The 23,297-nt window shown below is 34.5% G+C and overlaps 1 protein-coding gene across 2 annotated transcripts in view; it reads left to right on the forward strand.

Moving 5' to 3' along the window:
- The window catches only part of srrm3 (serine/arginine repetitive matrix 3), a 92,874-nt gene that overhangs the window by 25,491 nt on the left and 44,086 nt on the right, over positions 1 to 23,297 (forward strand). For both annotated transcript variants that reach the window (XM_058776501.1, XM_058776502.1), the window contains exon 2: positions 20,296 to 20,543. In XM_058776501.1, the coding sequence (XP_058632484.1) occupies positions 20,308 to 20,543 (236 nt within the window). In that variant the 5' untranslated portion in view covers positions 20,296 to 20,307. The remainder of the gene's footprint in view (positions 1 to 20,295; positions 20,544 to 23,297) is intronic.

Here is a 23,297-nt window from a genome sequence, read left to right on the forward strand (position 1 = left end):
GCATTTTCTAAATAAAAATAGTCAAATTAGCCTAATTCCTACAACATTTTTTTTTCATCTGATGTTTCATCAAGATGTTTCATCTTCCTTCTCATTCTGTGCATTCTAGATATTCTGATACAGATGGGCATAAACCACACGCTAGTTAAGACGTGACGCCCCGTTGTCGAGTGCACAGATATAATCTCATCAGCATCACAACACAACAGCGCTGGGATTATGAAACAGAGCCGAGAACAAGTCATCACTCATTCAGACGTGGAGACAGGGAAAGCATATGAGAGTTTATTTGATTCACTGGGTGGACGCAATGCATTCATATTCAACATGCATTAAAATGAAATCAAAATCGACCCTGTTGTTCAAAAGGTTTATGTTTTTAAGGAAATGAATACGTTTTTTGAGCAAGGATGCATTAGGTTGATCAAAAGTGACAGTAAATGCATTTACTAAAGAGTTCTATTTCACATAAATGCTGTTCTTTTGAACTTTCTATTCATCAAAGAGTACTGAAAAAATAAAATGTTTCTTGAAAATATGATGCATCACAGCTGTTTTCAGAAATGTTTCTGATTTCTTCATTAGAGTGATTTCTGAAGAATCATGATGCTGAAAATTCAGCTTTGATCACAGAAATAAATTACATTTTACTATATATTCACGTGGAAAACACTTATTTTAAATTGTAATATTTCACAGTATTACTGTTTTTATTACTGTATATTTTTACTGTAATAAATGCAGCCTTGGTGAACAGAAACATTTCTTTTTTTTTTTTTTAATCTAAAGTTTCCTAAAAAGCCATCCTAGCTTTTTATCTTGTTCAGTGTCTTGTTTTACAGAATTGGTTGCAAATACTGTTTTTTGTTGAGATGGAAAAGCCTTCACCCATCACATATTTAATAGTCTCTTTTCTCGTTCATTCTGCTTCACTCACTTATTTCTCCTTTGGAGGATGTTGTATGAGAGAGAGATGCTGTATTGCTGTTTTCCGCATCACAGATGCTGAGGGTCAGAGCGGATAGAGCCTGAAATAAGCTGTCAACAGCTTTCACCTGTCCGCTGATTGATCTCTCTATCAGTTTCTCTCTCTCTGCTCATTTCACATGACAATGCTCTCTCATTCTCCCTTTGGCTCGCCTCCATCTGTCTCTCTTCATCATCTTTTATTATCACTGTCCTTTTCTCTTCATATGCGGACTGAATATTTCTACAAGCACTTGCTTACTAAAGACAATTAGCTGGGATGGAACATGTGCTCACATAGTGTTGGATTATGTCATAATCATACATTTAAAGAGACAGAAAATTCTGTTTTCAGCTCATCAGCTTCTCTGTCAGCAGAATTTTACAGTAGGAAAGGAAAGTAACATCTAATGGATAATCCATCCTATCTTCAGCCTCGCTCTAATTGAATGCGCACATTTCATGTGTCTTTGCATGTCTGATCTGGTCCAAGTAAGATAGGATCAAAAATCCTGCAACCGGTTGGTTTGATTCTTGCGAACTTTTGTTGTGTTCATTTATTTTCACGTCTTCTGCTCACCAAGCCTGCATTCATTTGATAAAAATACAGTGAAAACAGTAATATTGTGAAATGCTATTGCAATTTAAAACACCCATTTTCTATATGAATATATTATAAAATGTAATTCCATGCTGTGATCAAATCTGAATTTTCAGCATCATTACTGCAGTCTTCAGCGTCACATGATCCTTCAGAAATCATTCTAATATGCTGATTTGCTGCTCAAGAAACATTTCTGATTATTATCAATGTTGAATTTCATATTTTTGTGGAAACTGTTATAAATTTTATTTTCAGGATTCTTTGATGAACAGAAAATTCGAAAGGACAGGATTTATTTGAAATAGAATTAATAAATTAAATATAGAAATTAAAATATATATTCAAGATAATATTTACATTTCACATGTCTCAGTTTCAGTGTTTATTTTTTATGAATTTGAATTATTTTTCCATTTGTGATAAAAATTGATTCACATTAGTACCTCAGTTCATACAAAATATAATTGATTTATAATTTTTCATTTTAAATGAATATTTCTTCAAATATAACAGTACACAGATCTATTTTACTAGATGCATTGTACTGCATAAAAATGAACACAAAGTGCACACTTTTGATCAATTTAATGCAGACTTGCCATTGTAAAATATTAATTTCTTTCCAAAAATTGTCCTGTTGTGTGCCAAGGATTGTTTTTTTTTTGCATTCAAAGATGCATTCCAAATCTAGTTGGCTCAAAATTATGACAGTATAAGCATGGCTTCTTGCTTGTTGTAGTTTTAATAGGTTTAATCAGAAGTATTCCTGGAAAAATGGATTTCCTCGTATGTGAGCTGTTGTGTTTTTCTCTCAGTGGTCAGCAGTCCCAACACCTTCATCGTGTTCTGCTTTTGTCAGATGCAGCGCTGTTGTCCTTGAACTTCCTGTCACAGACTCTCTCCAAACGCTAGAAAAGAATCCTGCTGTTGCCGTGGATACACATAGAAGGCCGTCTGCACCTGCAGTTCACTATTAGACACCGACACCCCACCTGCAATCCAACCCTCAATCCCTCCATTACTCATGTCATTCCACTCATGTGTGTGCATTTACAAAAAATCTTCAATATGGTGGTTTTGCTGAAAATCAATTTCACTATAGAGAAGATAAATGGGATTTTTCTTATTGATTTTTACTACTTTGCTCTATAGCAAGAGATCTGCGTTGAGCATGAATGAATGTAAAACTGTGCGCTTGTCACATTCTTATGTTGGGTGGCTTTGACAGTTATAGCTTTTATTCAGCAGTGATGCATTAAATTGATCAAAAGTGTCAGGAAAGACATTTGTAATGTTACAAAAGTGTAAAATGTTCTTTTGAACATTAAATTAATCAAAGAATCCTGAAAAATAAAATGTATCGGTTTTCACAAAAAAATATAAAGCAGCACAACTATTTTCAGCAGCAAATCAGCAAATGATTTCTGAAGGATCATGTGACCCTGAAGACTGGAGTAATGATGCTGAAAATCCAGCTTTGATAACAAGAATAAATTATATTTTACAATATATTCATATGGAACACAAAATGTTATAATAATATTCCAAAAATGTTGTGTTTTTACTGTATTTTTGATCAAATAAATGCAGCCTTGGTGAGCAGAAGAGACTTTTAAAAAAAAACATTCCAGATGGTTTCTTAATGTTTTTTTTTTTACTTATTTTATTGTCCACCAGGTGATAATTATGCAGCTAAGATGCAGAAATAATTTATTTTTAGTAGCAGAGAATTTGATGCCTGGCGTTGTTCAGATCACTAACCCCAAATATGAGCAGTAGTACTAGTGATGGTTGACTTGGCAAACAGCACTAATTATCTTCCCACCTGATGTGAAATCCATCCTGAAGAGTCTGTGAAGTGCTCATGAAGATAATTACTGGGTTTCTGTTCTAAATCGAGATCTAATCAGTGGCGTGGGCGGAGACTGTACATATAATCTGACCAATCACAGCAGAGCGTCATGCATGAGCTCCCACCGCCAAACGTGATGATCATGTTCCTCCGCGCTTATTCCTGATGATATGAACATGTGAATTCATGAATGTTTCATTAGTGGAGACTCTAAATGAGCTGCTATAATGAGCACATTGTTGCTGTTCTACTTTGGTCTTCATCATTTTTTGTCTTTGTAAAGTCCCAGTGTGTCTGGCTGCTCTTTTTCTGAACATCCGTCTTGCTCTTGCCCCATTTCTGTTGTCCTCTCGTCTTCCTCTCTCTCGATGGGTTATTTCTGAGATAGTGGGCATCAACGTTATTTTGGTATCATGGAGATACTAATATAGTTTTTGTTTGTGTTTTAGATTTTTATTTTTAAATTTTGTGTTTTCATTTTAATTTAAGTCATTTTTATTTGATTAGATTTTTTTGTAGTATGTCTATGTAGTTTAGTAAATCAAGTTTTAATTTTTAGTTTTAGTTATTACTTCAACTTAAACTAAACTAAATGTTAAGCAACTAAATAAGTTTTATTTTATTTTATTTTTCAGCAAATTTTTTCATTTTAATTTTAGCTTAAATTTACTATTTTATGTGCATTTGTTTATGTGCATTTAAAAAAATATCTCTATATTTTGTTAATTTTATTTTAGTTTTAGTTGTTTTAATACATCAAGTAAAATATTTACATTTATATTTTTAATTAATTTAATTTCAGTTTTAGGAATTTTAGTACTTCATCTTATTTAATTTCAGCTAATGTTTATGAAAAAGAATGAAAAAGATAAAGCACTGGAAATTTAAATGTCAGTTTTAATTTTAATTTTAATTTGTTTTACTAATTTTCACATGTACACATATGTTTAATATATTTCATATTTATTTTATTTTATTTCAGTTTTAGTTTTGGTAATTTAAGTACTTCAACTTATTTTTCTTTCTTTCTTTCTTTTGTGTTAGTTACCAAGGCAACATTTTTCATCTAATATTTAATTTAATCTAAATTCTTTTTAAATATTTTAATTACCGATAATTTTTACTAGATGCAGTTAACAATAACACTTTCACATGCTCTATTTGTTTGAAATAGTATGCAATGTGCTAATCTGCAGTCTCTCTCTGCTCATTCTCTTGCATCTCTCACCCACATACATCGTAAAACAGTTCAATATTCCATTAAACCTACAGTATAAAAACACAGCTGTGGGAGTAGAAGCAGAAAGACGACTCATTTCCTCTATTTTCTTTCAGATTGCTTCTGCTCCTGCCGCCACCGCTTTCTCCTGATCATTGATTTCCGCCTCCATCTTCTCTCTCTATTCATCTGTCTAATCCGTCTGAGATTTGTGTGTTTAGCTGTTTTTATCACTTGATTTTACACGTTCGAATTTTAAAGTTGGAAATGGATACCGGCATGCATTTTATGACCCTGAACATGGAGTCAATCAAGCGTAATTTTCAATTATCAGCAGGCCTGCGCAACACGTCCACGGGCTCCGTTCCAAACAAAGAGAGCTGCCTACCTAGACGGCATTTTGGGACAAGATATGAAGGCTGTTTTAAACAGTGGGTGGTAAAATTATTCTGCCTTTTGATGCTAAATTCTAGGGCAACATCGCATGCAACCTTTCACAAATATGATCATCTTAGAATGCAATGCAACAAGCTAAATTGCCCAAAATAGTGATACTATTGCATACACAATACAAACGCCAACTTCTCTCTAGGGTTTTGGAACGGAGCCGTGAAGTGCTGTTCATTTGCAGACCCTTCCAATGCAATAGTCTGGTGTGTTTGAATCAGATCTTCTTGCAGTGAAGATGCATGTCTAAATAAACCAGTGGGAATCAAAAGACTCTCTTCGCTTCTGCTTTTTGGGTTTATTCATTGCTATCCCTCTCTTTCGCTCCCTTCACAGCTCTTGTTTACAAACTTTGTTCTTCAAAGTATGCTAATGGACGATGTGACCCAGATTTGTGTATGTGTGTGTGATGGGAGGGACATCTGGCCTGTGAGGATGAGTGTGGTTGGACTCATTATGTTGGTGAAGCCATAACCCTCACACTCCAGAGAAATCACTTTCTGCATTTTCTCTGAAAAATTACTCAATTATGTGTGTGTGTGTGTGTGTGTGTGTGTGTGTCTTTAGATCAGTCATAGTTATGTGAGTTACAGCAGATGCTTTATATCCCATATGACTTGCACAAATAAAGCTCTTCAAAAATCTAGTGAGCTGCCTTGGCTACTAAGTCAAATGAAGCTTGTAAGTGACTGATTTGGAGCACTAATGCGCAGTAGTCTTGTGCTCAATGTCTGATTTTACATAGAACTACTGGTTTTCTCCCAATAAGTTAATATACAGCCTATTAAGATAATGCTGTAAATAAGAATCTGAAAAGAAAGAAGCTTTAAATAAATATTTTAACATGCGTAGATAAATCCAACCACCCCTATACACTGTAAAAAAAATTCCGTAAAATATACGGTAAAAAAACGGCAGCTGGTAAAAAATACGGTAACAACATTTTAGGTTTTTAACTTAAATTTACAGTTAAATACCGTAATTTCATTAACCAATATTAATGTTAATATACCAACCTATTAAAGTACTGAAATCTGTTTTGTACCTTTGTATCACACTGATAACCACCAAATGCAGGTGGTGATGAGAAAGTCACATGATGAACCAAAGCCCATCACAAGCAGCTTTTAAATAATAACATGTATAGAAGGTGCACAGTGTCATTCACACAAGCACTAAACACCATCATGGTGAGACTCATTAAACTGAAATATGCAATAAACATTAATTTAACAACATGAGTTGAAACATAACTGATAAGAAAAAAACCTAGTTATTTCAAAGAAAAAACATCAAATTCAAACAAAAAGTTGTAAGTTTCACTTTCCATAATCTGTGACCGACAGAGAAGCATCTTGGCGGCAGGGATTTAAATCTTTCAGACTCAAACTGACACAGGCAGAGTGAAAGACTGGATTTTTTCGATCAGGTACAAGTGATTTCAAAACATTTCAGCCGGTTTATATATATCGTTTATATATTATTGATCTCATATAAGATGCACTTGGTTGAGTTGCGCTGCAGTAAAACACTTCATTGTAGTACTATACAGTGATTATCTCTTCAGCGCGCAGCGTGAGAAGGACAATCAACAATGCAGAATATTAATAACTATGTCTGGGACTGTCATATACATATTATAATAAAACGCTGTGAATTTTTAGAGTTTAGTTGCCGTGTTTCTGCACGTTGTTGCGTGAAGAACGCGTCCACAAAAGGAGTTAACTCAGAGCCGCGCAGACACATGTGCAGTTTTTGTGCAGAGAGCCTTAGGATGTTGACTTTGAAGAGGCTTGAATTTTGAATTGATGGAATTATTTTAGAAGTACTCTTTTTTGTACTGACTGAAATGTTGAGACTGCTGTTCAAAAGATTAATTTTTTAAAAGAAATAAATTGGTCAAAAGTGACAGTGAAGACATTTTTAATGTTACAATAGATTTCTGTTTAAAATCAATGCTGTTATTTTGAACTTTTTATTTATTAAAGAATCCTGAAAAAGGTATCATGGTTTCCATACACTTTATAATAAGGTGCTTTTTGTTAACAGTAGTAAATGCATTAGCTAACAATTAACAATTTAGTTTTTCAGCGTTTATTAAATCTTGTTAATGTTAGTTCATGTCAGTGCAGTTATTCATGCTTTAACTAATGTTAACAATGACAACGTTTGATTTTAATAATGTATTAGTAAATGCTAAAAAATAACATGAACTAACATTAATAAATGCTGTATTAGTATTGTTCATTGTTAGTCCATTTTAGCAAATGCATTAACTAATTGTTAATAAATAGCACCTTATTGTAAAGTGTTACCCAGAAATCTTTCTTGAGCGGCAAATCAGCATATTAGAATGATTTCTGAAGGATCATGTGACACTGAAGACTGGAGTAATGATGCTGAAAATTCAGATTTAAACACAGGAATAAATTACATTTTACTATATATTCACATAGAAAACAGCTATTTTAAATTGTAAATATATTTCACAAGATTACTGTTTTTACTGTATTTCTGATAAATGCAACATTGGTGAACAGAAGAGACGGATTTTAAAAACATTAAGAGATTTTACCAACCCTAAAGTGTCGAATGATAGTGTAAGTATATTCATTATCACCAAAATGTATTATGTGATTACCATCTTCCTGAAGTAAATGCGATTATCTTGTGAAGGGAAAGTGTCGTTCCAGGTTTTTCTCAAGATCTCAGGATCTTTACCCTGCTCACACACATTAAGGCAAGTGTTAAAATAACAAATACGCCCTTCGCTTCAATCCTGCAGAGCTAAAATTAGTTTCTTTGACACTATGGGAGTTTCTTTAACACTGCTAATTTTATTGGCTCTTTTTACAACAACAAAGCAGTTTCTTATTGATTATCATCTCCTTCAACCCTGTGAGACTGAAAGTAGCAGCAAAAGGGGGTAGTCGTGGCCTAATGGTTAGGGAGTTGGGCTTGTAACCTGAAGGTTGCTGGTTCGATTCTCACTCTGGCAGGAATTGAAGATGGGGATTGTGAATGAACAGCACTCTCTCCACCTTCTCCACCTTCGATACCATGACTAAGGTGCCCTTGAGCAAGGCACCGAACCCCTAATTGCTCCCTGGAGCAAGGCTCCACTGCACCGGGTGTGTGTTCACTGTGTGTGTGTGCGCACTTGTTCACTACTCACTGCTGTGTGTGTGCACTTGGATGGGTTAAATGCAGAGCACAATTTCGAGTATGGGTCACGACTTAACTTAACTTAACTTAAAAAGGAAATCTAGAAACCCTCATATTACCTTGAATATCGTACCGGCAAAGTATTTGGTGTTGATAAATGGTCATTTTATGTTTTGGCAGTGATTTTATGCATGTTGCATGCTGCTTTGTGCTGTATAACGTGAAAAGCGATACATTAATTACAGTGTGTGTTTGTGGCCAACTGGCCATGCATTTATTATAGTCTTTAGGTCTATTAGGCATTGCTTTAATTCACTGCTGTAAACACAGTGTACATTAGCAGTGAATTTCTGTTCATTTTTGTGTACGTCATCTAGTCCAGCAGACACTAACAAGATTTTGTACCAACAAAACCGCTGATATATTCACATATTCTGTGTGTGTGTGTGTGTGTGTTTCAGTAAATTGATGTACTGGGTCAATGTGTTGTGCCTGGCGAAGGCGATATGATGAATGTTTGTTTGCAGAGCTCAGACTCTCTGGACCTGAAGCTGAAACAATTACCCCGCTATCTCTGAAAAATACACACAGGGCAAATTTACACACTAGAAAGTCAACAGGATGCCCTTTCACTCGCCCTGCCTGCTGCGTGTGTGTGTGTGTGTGTGTGCGCGCGCACGTTTTTGTGACAAATGAGGACATAAATGTGTATAATGACAAGGGTATAGGTATTACAAGGAGAAGGTGACGTTTCAGGACATTACCCCATGTCCCCACATTTCAAAACGCTTATAAATCACACAGAATGGAGTGTATTGAAAATCTGAAATAGCAGACAGTCTCCTGTAAGGGGTAGTGTTAGGTGTAGGGTTGGTGTAGGACAATAGCACATACAATTTGTACAGTATAAAAACCATTACGCCTATGGGATGTCCCCACTTTTCACAAAAACAAACGTGTGTGTGTGCGTGTGTGTAACTTTTAGCAGAATAATCTGTTTTAGCATGGACCGAAGGCAGTGTTTGATGCTCTTTTTAGTAAGGTTTCTCACAGCTTGAGCTTGAAAAATTGTTAGGGTTAAACTGAAGTTCATGAAACAGCAGCACAACTTCAGCACCAAACCCACAGTGCGACGTAACCAGGTCAGTGTTATTAGTTCAGCGAACACGTCTCCTTTCATTGTAAATGTGGTGCATTAGAATCCGATTCTACAAATGTCAGCACTGTTTGCCTGCTGCAGTGCTGTGCTGTTTGATTTCACAAGCATGTTTGCATATTTTCTAGTGCATCAAATGATGAGCAAATAAACACTGTAACTGTGCATATATTCAGGCATCAGGGATATTTTTCCAAATTTGCACAGATTTACATGTTTTCCAACTTGAGACGTGAATGAAGTTTAGCATTTGAAGGCAAAGAAATTAAAATTACATCTATAAATTTTAGTATTATAATCTTACTTTTATTCTGTAAAATAATAATAACAATTATTATTATTATTATTAAATACTTGATTTATTTATATTTGACTTAGTATTAGTGCAATAATTATTTATTTTTATAGTCAAAATAATATGAATAATAATAATAATACAATTACATAATAAATAATACTTTTATTATATTTCATTATTGTATTGCAATAGTGATATGTCTTTAATTATTTTAAAGTTTTAAATTATTTAATGGTATTATTATAGTATATTGTTATTATTATGATTGAGTCATATTGAATGGGGGAAAGCAGTTTTCCTTCTTTTTTGTCTTTAGTTGGTCACATGCCTCGACATGTGGTGCACAGCTATAATAGTGAAATGCTTGATGGCTGAAATCTTACTGTATATTCCTGTGAATGAACGCTGACCTGATTAAGTTTGCTCACAAGGTTTGAATCTTAGACTCTCTAGACTCTTGCTCTGCAATATTTATAGAAGCACATTTCTTCTGAACTTTATGATTCGTTTTGTAGAGCGTTTTTTTTTTTTTGGTCTTTTAAATGCATGAGGCGATGCTGACACCCAATTTTTGTCTCGCCTGAGCCGTAGGAAAAAACAGCCCTGAGGGGAAAAAGTGAACAGTTTCTTCCTCCATAACTCCATCTGCCGTGGAGAATGGGATGGAGGATTATTCTGCTTCAAGAGCAACTTTCTTCCGTCCTCAGATAATGGCACAGAAGGTTATTTCAGGTTTTCTGTGAATGGAAAACTTCTAGAACCAGTTTTATGTCTCTGTTCATTTTGAATCCTCAAAGCTAAAGAGAGCCCTTAAGAAGAAAATGAGAAAATGGCGGTGCGTTCGCAGTGTCTGCGCTCTCTTTAAGAGAGGCAATAAAGCTTAAAATCATTTGGAGGAGGACAGCTGCCCTCTGGGAAAGGCGCTCAATCTCGGGGTCTTTCATTCACTTCATTCTGTGAGATCGACCCGTCTTTAAAGGCCACGCCACTGAAATCAAGCTGATTCGGTTTCGTCCGACTGAGCTTCTCACGCTCAGAAGTCTTGTGTCTGAGACGAAACTATTGACAGCGTAACGCAGTCTGTGAGGAGAGATGCTGCAGTTAACTGGAAGTATTGAGGGTCTCGTGTAGTTATGTGGACTCTTATACAGTTATAAACTCCTGAGGGCCGAAGATCAGTCGAGATATTCATCTGTAGCGTTTTGAATGGGGGTTTGTCTCACAAAGATCAATTTGATGCTCTCCTGGGCACTTTTTATCTTCATTATTTATTTACAGACTGTTTTCACCAGCCTAAACAATAGCAGTGTTTCATAACCTAGTGAGCTGCCTACTGAGACGGCATTTTGAGGCATAAGGAACGCTCCCGACACAGACATTATGCTTCCTATAATATAACTTATTTAAGACCAATTGTATGACAATATTATACATTCACATACATACATTCTCTGGGTAGATAGTTTATAGCATATTTAAAATATGTTAATAATATCTATATGGTGATTGTTTTTATATGATATTACATGCAGCAACCATATACTGCATGTCAACAGTGCATTTTTATTTATTTATGCATCTTTATTAAAAAACACATAGCCTATACAAAAATCTGTATGTTTGTATGTTTTTGCAATATATATATATATATATATATATATATATATTAAAATATATGTCTATCTTTTATATTAACTTATATAATAACATGTATTGACAGGTTTTAGGATGGATATATGTCCAAAAATGTATTACACATACAGTATATAAACATACATGTTGTATGTTCCAATTTCTAATGTTTCATATATGTTTTTACTTTTTTACTTCATATGACAATAACATTTAATGTACTACATTTGCATATGGGATAAGGTAATAACAAACGAAGAGTTTATTTGCAAAAACAGATAACTCCAATTTTAAAAAAATCATGTTTTTATTGATTTTATTGTGTTAGTTAGCTGTAATTTTTAGTTATTTTTTTAACCTAATCTTTATTTTATAAAGAATTTTAATTTAATACTGATACTGTTCAAAAGTTTGGAATCAGTAAGATTATTTACTTTTATTCAGCAAGGATGCATTAAATTGGTCAAAAGTGAAGTTAAAGACATTTTTATGCTGTAAAAGATTTAGGTTTTCAATAAATGCTGTTTTTTGAACTTCATCAAAGAGTCTTGAAAAAAATGTATCATAATTTCAAAAAAATTAAATAAAGTTGAAGCTGTTCAATATTGATAATAATCAGAAAAGTTTATTGAGCAGCAAATCAGCATATTAGAGCATATTAGGATTATGTGACACTGAAGATCTCAGGAATAAATTAGATTTTAATAGAAAGCTGTTATTTTAAATTGTAATAATGTTTCATAATATTACTGCTTTTACTGTACTTTTGATCAAAAACAAAATGCGGCCTTGGTGAGCAGAAGAGACTTTATAAAAACATTATACTGGCCCTAGACGTATGAAATATAGTTCTATCAAATTACATGCTTCAGTTACATGAGGCTCCATTTTAATTAGGATTCTGTCTTAATAGGCTGCTGTCATGTATGCAGCATGTTAGCTCACTGCAGTTTGGGAGCAGAGCTATTTTTTTTCTGTGGAAGACGCAATGATGCTTTTAATGAAATCAACCCTAAAACAGAAAGTGTTTGTTCCTGACATTTGCCTGGGGAAAACATTAGTTAATAATAGATAATTAAAATAATGCCAGAAGAGTGACAGCGAGAGGAAATCCACTGAGCCTCAGAGAAAAGCAGAAGTGGTTTAAGATCTCTTGAGGATCTCTGGGGAAACGGCGTGTGTGGAGGGTGTTGTTAGCTCTCAGGTGCGCAGGTGATTGTCTTCTCCTGTCCATCGTTTCAGTCTACCAGATTCTGCTCTACTCCTTCTTTCTTCCTTTCTCTTATGTTTGTGTGAAGCAGAGTTAGTTCAGTTCTCCAGGGCTTCTGTGGTCTTCATCAACACCCTTTCTGATGCAGCGACAGAACAGTCATTTTTCACCTTTAGTCTGGGGTGTAAAATGTATAATATGCTTAAATTACATTTACATTCATGTAGGGCTGCATAATAAATCTTATTTTAAATCGCAATTGTGATTCATGCTTCTGTTGTTAAATTAAGCATAATTCCCTGCAATATTTGCACACTGGTTATTTATTCGATTTTTTTTTTTTTTCACTTTTCATTTGAATTTGCAATGAAGTCTCCACAAGCATTCATGCAAACCTTTCCTTTAAATGTATACGTTTTCTACTCAGTTTTACCTAATCTGTCAACCATGCAGTGACTAAATCTTCAAGTAAATATAAACTGTTGTAAATCTGAACATGAATCTGTGTGGTTGCTGAACAAATGCTCTTATGCAGTTGTTTTGATAGAAAAATATTAACATAATTTGGAATTATTGGAGTTGATGTTAGGAATGTCACTGATTTAGCCTACCTGGTCTCGTGGCATAAACGCGTTTGAGAGAAGCTTCTGATTCTGTTGTTTAAAAGTAAGTGTTTATTTATATAGCAAATATAATGCATCAAAAATTACACGAGGTAAAATAAGCCATGCAAGATGGCATTCTCTTCATTTGTGCTTACATACAATAATTCTGATGAAATCTAAAAATGACTTTCCAAAATGATAATAACTGTGACTTTTTTTTAGTAAAATAATCATGCTTTCAGTTGAACTATTATAGTACCTTCATGTCATTTTAAACCTATATCCCAGTCAACAAGGAATGTTCCCGTGGCATTTTTTATAGGTTATGTTAGGACAAAACATGGAACATTCTTATGACATTAGTAATATTTGATATATGTTATCATATAGATATATGTCATCATGTTGATAGAAAACATTCTTATGATGACACCCAATTTTTGTTTACATTCTTATTCTCTAAAGGCCAATTCACACAAACAAGTTGGCTCAAGTTGGCTGTTGGATTTAGAATTTTATTAAAAATAACTGTCATTTATTACTGCCTCTATTGTATTTTGTCGCGTTGCAACGTGCCACTCGCGTCTGGTGTTGATGGTGTAAGTCTGATTGGGGACCAAACTGATGATCCTGTAACCAGAATCAAAATTGTATTGTTATTAATGTCTTTGCGTGTCATTCTTCACCTGAAAAGATGGCGAATAAAAAGGAAAGAAGCCGTGGGTGGAGCACGCTTTAAGTTAAATATGCGCATCGTCATGGAAACAGTTCGTGGCACGTCAGAGTTTGTTGTAGTTTGTTGGAAAACCCTTTCACACTGCTCAGACATTCCATGACCCAACAAACGCCGATTAAGCATGTTCAGTCAGGTGAAAACAAACTCCAACCAACGCCAACAAACGCCAACAGACTAGTTTGTTGGTGTTTGTTGGTGTATGTCTCTGCGGTGTGAATTGGCCTTAATATATCAAAATGTTGAGAGAACATTTTAAATGTAGCATTCTCATAATATTTTCAAAAGGCTAGATTGGAATGTTCCTTTAACTTTCACAGAACCAAGAAGAAACATTCTTAATAAATTTTCAGAAATAATGTTTTCATAACAGAAAAAAATGAAACCAAAAAAATGAAAACAATCCTCTTTTTCACCACGTTTCAGTAACGATCTCCGTCTACACTACACAACCTAAAACGCATGTCACATGACCATTCATGCAGGCGCAACCGTAGACATGTATCGATTGATTCCCTATTATTTAGATGGCGGACGTGTCTGCGTGCTTGGAGCGGTCGGATGGTTGAATCTACCTTTACATATCTATGGGTACAACAATGAGCATGCTGTTATTGTTTACACGGTCGTCAAGGATACACAGAGTGAATGTGTGAACCTTTTTGCTCCATTTACACTGAAACGCAACCCCTGAGTTTTCAAACTAAAACGGGGTCTGCAGCGTTTTCAAAAGTCTCCTCGAAAACGCCGGAGTAGCGTAAACAACAGGCGCAAAAGTTATGCGTTTTAAAATGAAAACGCACTAGTGTAAACGTAGCCTAACAGTCACAAAACCTAGAAACAAGTTATTTTATTAAAAAACTGGGTGATTTAAACATTGCGGAAACATTCAAATGTAGAGTTCTTATAATGTTTTCAAAATGACAGAATGGAATGTTCCTCCAATGTTCGCTTAACCAAGAAGAAAACCACAATAAATTGCAACAGAATTTAAATTTTTCGATGAACTGACCCTTTAATTTTGGGTTAAACCTGTATGCTGTTATTAACAGAATTGCTACTGGTGGAAGGAAGAGTTGAAGCTCTTTTAACGGGAGTGAATGTCTGCACAGACTGTGTCTTAAAAACATATGCACACACTAGCACCCTTCTGTCTCTTTGCTGTTTCTGCATTTTGCAGATTTATTCCAGGCCAGTCTAGTCTGACAAGCGGCGAGCGTTGTGACGGTCTCTGGAGTAATGCTATTCTAACTCGCTCTCATCGGGCTCACCGAAATAAATGCACCACTTTCAGCCGTTTTATCCACACTGGGCTGGACGGCGTGCGCTCGTTGTCGCTAGTTAGGATCCTAGCTGCTGGTTGCAAAGGCAGAATTAGTGCAGTGAGTGAAAAATAGCCTGTGTAGATTGAGATTAGAAAGACCTTCAGAGCTCTTAAGGAGGCCTTGAAGAATGTCGCAAGATTGCATTGATGAGAGCTGGAGCGAGGGATTTCATATTATTTATATTTATGTGCATTTAATTTGAAATTATCTAATTAATTGGCTAATTGAATAACTCTGCTAAATGAACTACTGCAATTGCAAAGCTTTTTCAAAGGAAACTGGGATCATTCTTAGTCATGTGCGTTATATAAAGCAGAGTATTTAGTATTCGTTTAGCCTGGAAACAAACTGTAGGCATACACAAAGCAGAATAAGATTGACCATTACAGGTCACTAGCGATCTCTGTGAGTTTATCAACACCCACTGGGTTTAGAAAGTGACTTGTGTTGTAGTCTTCATCTTTGCTGACCAGCCGCCCACTATGTGGTGCATACTGAGCGTTGCAGGGACGTTCACATTGACACTGATTCAGTCCCTGGAGGTCGGCAGGTTGCTGGAGGGCTGGATGTTAATAGGAGATGCAGCTTTACCACAGTATCCATCCTATTAATAGCACACGTTTCAGCCTGTAACATGAAAAACTGACAATTTATGAAGTAATATTCCAAATGTTTCTTCTTTTTTTTCTCAAATTGCTTTTATAACCGATTACATTTTTTGCCTGATTTCTGATCATGTGACACTACATGAAAATTCAGCGTTGCATCACAGAAATAAATTACATTTGACAATATATTCAAATAGAGAGCAGTTATTTTACAATATTACTGTTTTTACTGTATTTTTGATCAAATAAATTTAGACTTCTAAAAACACCGGCTTAGCATCATAGTGGTGACTTTTGTATTTTCCTTTAGCAAATGTATGGATCTAGTTAATTTTGTTGAAAATGCTAGTGCAGAGTGCCTTCATGCTCAGCTTATTTCTGACTGATATCAGTCTCTGTAAAAGTTCAATTGCACTGCAAGTCTCCAGGTATCACAGGAAAATGCTGATACTCGTGAAGTAGCCTGTGCTGTTTAAAGTTTTTACCAGCGGTAATTTGACAGTCGCTGCATTAAAGAGCTTAATTGCCCAGTTTTGACTCAAAAGTAAGCAGTATTTTTTGTTTTGTTGAACTGAGTAAAAAGTGTCAGCACAAATTACAATGAAGTAGAGACTGTGGGAACAAAACAAGACCATATCCAGCGGTTTTTAATTATACTCTGGAGAGAGAGAGTTAACTGTATACATTGCTTATTCAGGAAGACATCTGTGCTACGTTTTTCCTCTAATAATCCAAAAATTAAGATTTATATGTATATGCAAATACATATGCATATAGTGTACCACTATTTAAAAGTTTGGGGTCTATATGTTTTTAAAAGGAGTCTCTTCTGCTCACCAAGGCTGCATTTATTTGATCAAAAATACAGTAAAAACAGTAATATTGTCAAATATTATTACAATTTAAAATAACTGTTGTCTATTTGAATATATTGTAAAATGTAATTTATATATGTGATCAAAGCAGAATTTTCAGCATCATTACTCCAGTCTTGATCCTTCAGAAATAATTCTATATGTGACCCTGGACCACAAAACCAGTCTTAAGTCACTGGGGTATATTTGTAGCAATAGCCAAAAATACATTGTATGGGTCAAAATGATCCATTTTTCTTTTATGCCAAAAATCATTAGGATATTACGTAAAGATCATGTTCCATGAACATATTTTGTAAATTTCTTACCGTAAATGTATCAAAACATAATTTTTGATTAGTAATATGCATTGCTAAGAACTTCATTTGGACAACTTTAAAGGTGATTTTCTGAATATTTCGATTTTTTTGCACCCTCAGATTCCAGATTTTCAAATAGTTGTATCTCAGCCAAATATTGTCCGATCCTAACAAACCATACATCAACAGAAAGCTTATTTATTCAACTTTATTGCAGCTTATTTATTCAATTTCGAATTATTTCTGAAACTGTGATGCTTTTCTTTTTTTTAGGATTCTTTGATGAATAGAAAGTTCAGAAGAACAGCATTTATTTGAAAAAGATATCAAACATTCGTAACATTATGTCTTTACTGCCACTTTTGATCAATTTAATGCATCCTTGACGAATATAAGTATTCATTTCTTTAAAAAAATCTTACAGACCCCAAACATTTTAATGGTAGTATATATAGTATTACATAAAAACCACCTCAGCGATATCTGTCAGGTAGTATGAACATTTTATGTGTAGTTTATCAAAGAAATGACTTATTTTAATGATGATGAAGGTCAGGTTCTATGTAATTCACAGCTCGTTTGTACTCACTTTAATAGAGATGGGCACTTAAATATCATTTAGTATGTGAGAAGTGAATAAATCAGTACAGTATGCTGCTTCATGTCCTGTGTATTTGCTTTTATAGCCATCAAAGGTCACATGTCAGAAGACACAATGAATGTAAAGGGAAATCATTCAGAGACTTATGGGGAGAATAAGTATTCAAGTCGCAGATATCTGAGGCAAAGATTTAGCGTGTAATGAATTCAGTGATGATTCCGCCTGCTGTTCCGCCACCTGTTCAGCTCTACGCTGCTTCGTGACTTTACCCACAATCCACGGCGTGCTAAACAACACAAAGAATGCCACCCTCCATCATCAGTCCATGCTATAAAACAAGCATCTGTAATCGAAACCTTTTAGCACCCAGCTCTGACTGCGTGATTAAAGAGAAAAGAGAATATTTTACACTCTACTGTCTATGCACTCCTGTTGTCTCTTCTACTGAATCTAAACAATTATATGAATATTTTTAATAAAAAAAGATCGATGAGGCCAAATCTCTCCAGGTAGTTTGTCCAGGTAATTCACATTTATATATTGCATATATTCATAACAATATTATATATTCTTAACAATATTGCAGATATATATATATATATATATATATAAAGGTTGTTCTATCTGCTGTAATTAATTGAAGAAATAAAATTTTTTTTTACAATAAATGTTTGTTGAAGTTCTGACATTTTTACATTATATTGTTATATTGAAAACAATGTGTGTGATATTTTTGGGTTTTGAATGTTGAATAATGTTCCTTAATAAAATAGAGAAATTGTTTTGGAATTTTTATCTGCTGTAATAAATTGAAGACATCAAAAATTTATTAATTATGAAAATAAATGTTCATTGAATTCCATTTTCTTAAAATATAATATTGTTACATATATTTCATACAGTTTGCTGGTTGTGGATGTTGAATAGCATCCCCTTTAATAAGATATGTAGAAATAAATAAAAAATGTATCAATGGAATAAACAATGAAAATCTATCTAAAAATTTTCAAAATAGGTTAAATGTTTTTTTTTTTTTAATTATTGTTATGCACATAAAACAAATATTTCAGACATACATATGACATCCAAATAAACAGCAAAACCTTTATGGAAATGTGAGCCTGCAGCAAAGACCTCACGCAGGGAAAGATCATGTGAGAGTTTGCGGTGACAGTGATGAACTCAGTCTCTATTTTGAAATACGAGACCATTAGTCGCAGGTTCTGGGATCTCATCCAGACGCTTCTCTCCCGTTCTCATTTTAGTGGTATATTGCCAGCAGCCAATATGATTCGAGCAAAAATACTGCCATTTATTATACCAATTCATTTAGGTGAGAATATCTTCTTTGTGGATGGGAATTACTGGCTGGATGTTAATGTGACAATGGACTGTGTTATTCAGTCAGTCATTATACATGCTCAACATCGAGATTCCTGTGAGTTCATAGTTCCTGTAACATAAAATAGAGCTTATATTTGTGAATGCAAACTATAAAAGAGACATTTGCTCCTAATTTATATATGCATGCAATTGCAGTCTGTGTCCTGTACTGAAGATATGGGTGAAAATAAAAGCTTGCATGTCTTTATTGCTGCTTGTGTTGTTGTTATCAGGGCAGAAAACAGTCGTGTCTTATTTCTTCCTCTTAATGCCAGTGAGGTCTGAATGTGGTGGTGCGGTTGATTTGATGGCATTTTTTGCATTAATTATTCACTACTGTTCAAAAGGCAACAATGGCTATTAAGATTTTTTAATGTTTTTGGAAGAAGACTTTTCTGCTCACCATGGCTGCATTCATTTGATCAAAAATACAGGAAAAACAGTAATATTGTGAAATATTATTAAGATTTTGCAAAAGTATTTTTTCTGTGTGAATATTTCAAAATGTAATTTATTCCTGTGATCAAAGCTGAATTTTCAGTATCATTACTCCAGTCTTGAGTGTCATATGATCCTTCAGAAATCATTCTAATATGCTGATTTGCTGCTCCATAAAAATTTCTGATTAATATCAATGTAGAAAACAATTGTGCTGCTTCATATTTTTCCGGAAACCATGATACATTTTATTTTTCAGGATTCTTTAATGAATGGAAAGTTCAAAAGAACAGCATTTATTTAAAAAAGAAATCTTTTGAATATTATTTTTTACTGTAAATTTTAGTTAATTTTTAATGCATCCTTGAATGAATAAAAGTATTAATTTCTTAAAGATATGAATACTAAAAAGATACTATTTTCGTTTTTTAGAAAATTTGTATTTTTTATAAGTTTTTATTTTTATGTTTTCCATTATAATTTTCAGTTCAGTTAAAGTTTTAATAATTACGTTTTTATTATTTTTACTAGTTTTTCTTTCTAAATACTGTCTGTGTAGTTTTTATTCATTTATTTATTTATTTTTTAATGTATTTTTTATATTTTTATTTTTCACTTTAAAGTTTTAATAATTAAATAATAATTATATTTTTAATAATTTTGTTGGGTGTATTTGTTATGTTAGTATTTTTATAAAATATATATATATTTTTTTTTACTTTATTCCAGTTAACATTTATTTTATTGCGATTAATGAAAATGTTTTTTTGTGAATGCCTTTAGTTTCAGTCGTAGTTATATAATAACTCTGGTCTGTGATACACTTCCTGAATCCCTCTGGAATTTCAGATCTCATGTCTCTGTGTTTGTGTCTGTCAGAGTGCCGTGGCCATGTACGATGGGGCGAGGGTTCCCTCCCCTGAGGACACCGCTAACGGGGTCCCCCTGCAGCCCGAGACACCCGCGGCCACACATCCCAAAGCCGACGAGCAGCCGGAGGAGGAAGAGGGAGTCCCACCTGAGCCTGTCCTGGTGAAGAAGGCTCACCGTGAGATTCTGGACCATGAGAGGAAGAGGAGGGTGGAGCTGAAATGCATGGAGCTTCAGGAGATGATGGAGGAACAGGGGTGAGTGAGTCACTGAAAGGACCATTCAGTGTGTGTGTGTGTGTGTCTGTGTACTTGTTTTTCTATTCAGGTGGGGACTTAGACCTGAATACACACAGACTCATGGGGACTTGTGTCACGGTGGGGACCTAAATTGAGGTCCCCACGGGCAAACAAGCTAATAAATCACACAGAATTAAGTTTTTTAAAAATCTAAAAATGCAGAAAGTCTCCTGTAAGGGGTAGGTTTAGGTGTAGGGTTGGTGTAGGGCAATAGCACTACAGGTCTACTACAGGTGTATCTCAATAAATTAGAATGTCTTGGAAAAAGTTCATTCATTTCAGTAATTCAACTCAAATTGTGAAACTCGTGTTTTAAATAAATTCAATGCACACAGACTGAAGTAGTTTAAGTCTTTGGTTTTTTTAATTGTGATGATTTTGGCTCACATTTAACAAAAACCCACCAATTCACTATCTCAACAAATTAGAATATGGTGACATGCCAATCAGCTGATCAACTCAAAACACCTGCAAAGGTTTCCTGAGCCTTCAAAATGGTCTCTCAGTTTGGTTCACTAGGCTACACAATCATGGGGAAGACTGCTGATCTGACAGTTGTCCAGAAGACAATCATTGACACCCTTCACAAGGAGGGTAAGCCACAAACATTCATTGCCAAAGAAGCTGGCTGTTCACAGAGTGCTGTATCCAAGCATGTTAACAGAAAGTTGAGTGGAATGAAAAAGTGTGGAAGAAAAAGATGCACAACCAACCGAGAGAACCGCAGCCTTATGAGGATTGTCAAGCAAAATCGATTTTGGGCGAGAATTTGGGTGAACTTCACAAGGAATGGACTGAGGCTGGGGTCAAGGCATTAAGAGCCACCACATACAGACGTGTCGAGGAAGTTGGCTACAGTTGTCGTATTCCTCTTGTTAAGCCACTCCTGAACCACAGACAACGTCAGAGGTGTCTTACCTGGGCTGAGGAGAAGAAGAACTGGACTGTTGCCCAGTGGTCCAAAGTCCCATTTTCAGATGAGAGCAAGTTTTGTATTTCATTTGGAAACCAAGGTCCTAGAGTCTGGAGGAAGGGTGGAGAAGCTCATAGCCCAAGTTGCTTGAAGTCCAGTGTTAAGTTTCCACAGTCTGTGATGATTTGGGGTGCAATGTCATCTGCTGGTGTTGGTCCATTGTGTTTTTTTAAAACCAAAGTCACTGCACCCGTTTACCAAGAACTCACCAGACCTGAACCCCATAGACTAGAATCTATGGGGTATTGTCAAGAGGAAAATGACCTGGGCTTCCATACCACCTCAGCAGTGCTACAAACTGATCACCTCATATGTTTATAAGCAACGGAAAAAAGCACAAATGTCAGGGCATGTCAAAACTTCTCCAGGGCCCCAAAACACCCTCAGACCCCAGAGAGTTAAAGCAAAAGGAGCCCCTACCAAGTATTGAGTACATATACAGTAAATGAACATACTTTCCAGAAGGCCAACAATTCACTAAAAATGTTTTTTTTATTGGTCTTATGAAGTGTTCTAATTTGTTGAGATAGTGAATTGGTGGGTTTTTGCTAAATGTGAGCCAAAATCATCACAATTAAAAGAACCAAAGACTTAAACTACTTCAGTCTGTGTGCATTGAATTTATTTTATACACGAGTTTCACAATTTGAGTTAAATTACTGAAATAAATGAACTTTTCCACGACATTATAATTTATTGAGATGCACGTGTATATCTAAAGCAGCATCCTAAATGGACAGGAGCCTCATAAGTGACTCACCAGTGCTGGTATTGTGAGATAAAACTAAAACTATAAAAAATTCTGAAATCATTAATTGAAATAAAGCTGATTTAAAATATTTTATACACTTAAAAACTTACTTAAATAATATTGTGACATAATACTATAAGTCTCTTTATATTCTACATTCTACATAAATAAAGAGTTTAAAGTCAAATTTAAACGTAATTCAAAATCTTGCCTTGGACTATGGTTGAAATAATGTGTTTAAGTTGCAAATGATGTAATAAAGTCAGTCCCTCTACATTCTAAACATTGTCTGAATTTGCATATAAATGAATATTTTGCAATATGCTTCAAATAAATTATATTTTGTGCTTATAATCAACTTAAAGTCAAAATGTTTATAATTTTTTATAATTGACATTTACATTGATTCCATTCACTTGTCTTCACTGCACTGGAAAAAGAATTTTCTCTAAGAAATTGCTTGTAAATTTCACAAATAATTACAAAGAAATGGCAAGTACATTGAATAAAACATGGAATTTTGAAGTAGAAATACTGAAATAGTATTTTCTTATAAAACATACTCCAATAATCTTTTTTTTATTTACAACTTCAAAAAAGCATACTTCGATATGACTACAATATTTGCGCTTTACAAAGGAAACGTGATTTTTTTTCATGCGTGAGACGTCACATGAACAGCAAAGACATGAAGGAGAATATGAAATCACAGTGCACAGTTGCCTGCGCTGTTGTTTTATTTACAGTAGTTCTTGCATTATTTCTGATGCAGAAATGCAACGCTGGTATTTCTTCATGCACTGAGGTCTAAACTAAGCAAGCACCAGAACAGAAACACTTGATTTTATGGATTGTTGCATTCTGAAATGTGTCAGAGCACAATTCATAATTCACAATTGCATTCTCAATATTGCCACAAAGTCCTCTTCTGTGGATTTCTGCTATTGTCTTGGCAGTGCAACAATTCAAAGAGAATCCTGCAGGGTGA

The sequence above is a fragment of the Onychostoma macrolepis genome, chromosome 05 (genome assembly GCF_012432095.1).
Source record: "Onychostoma macrolepis isolate SWU-2019 chromosome 05, ASM1243209v1, whole genome shotgun sequence".
NCBI lineage: Eukaryota > Metazoa > Chordata > Actinopteri > Cypriniformes > Cyprinidae > Onychostoma > Onychostoma macrolepis.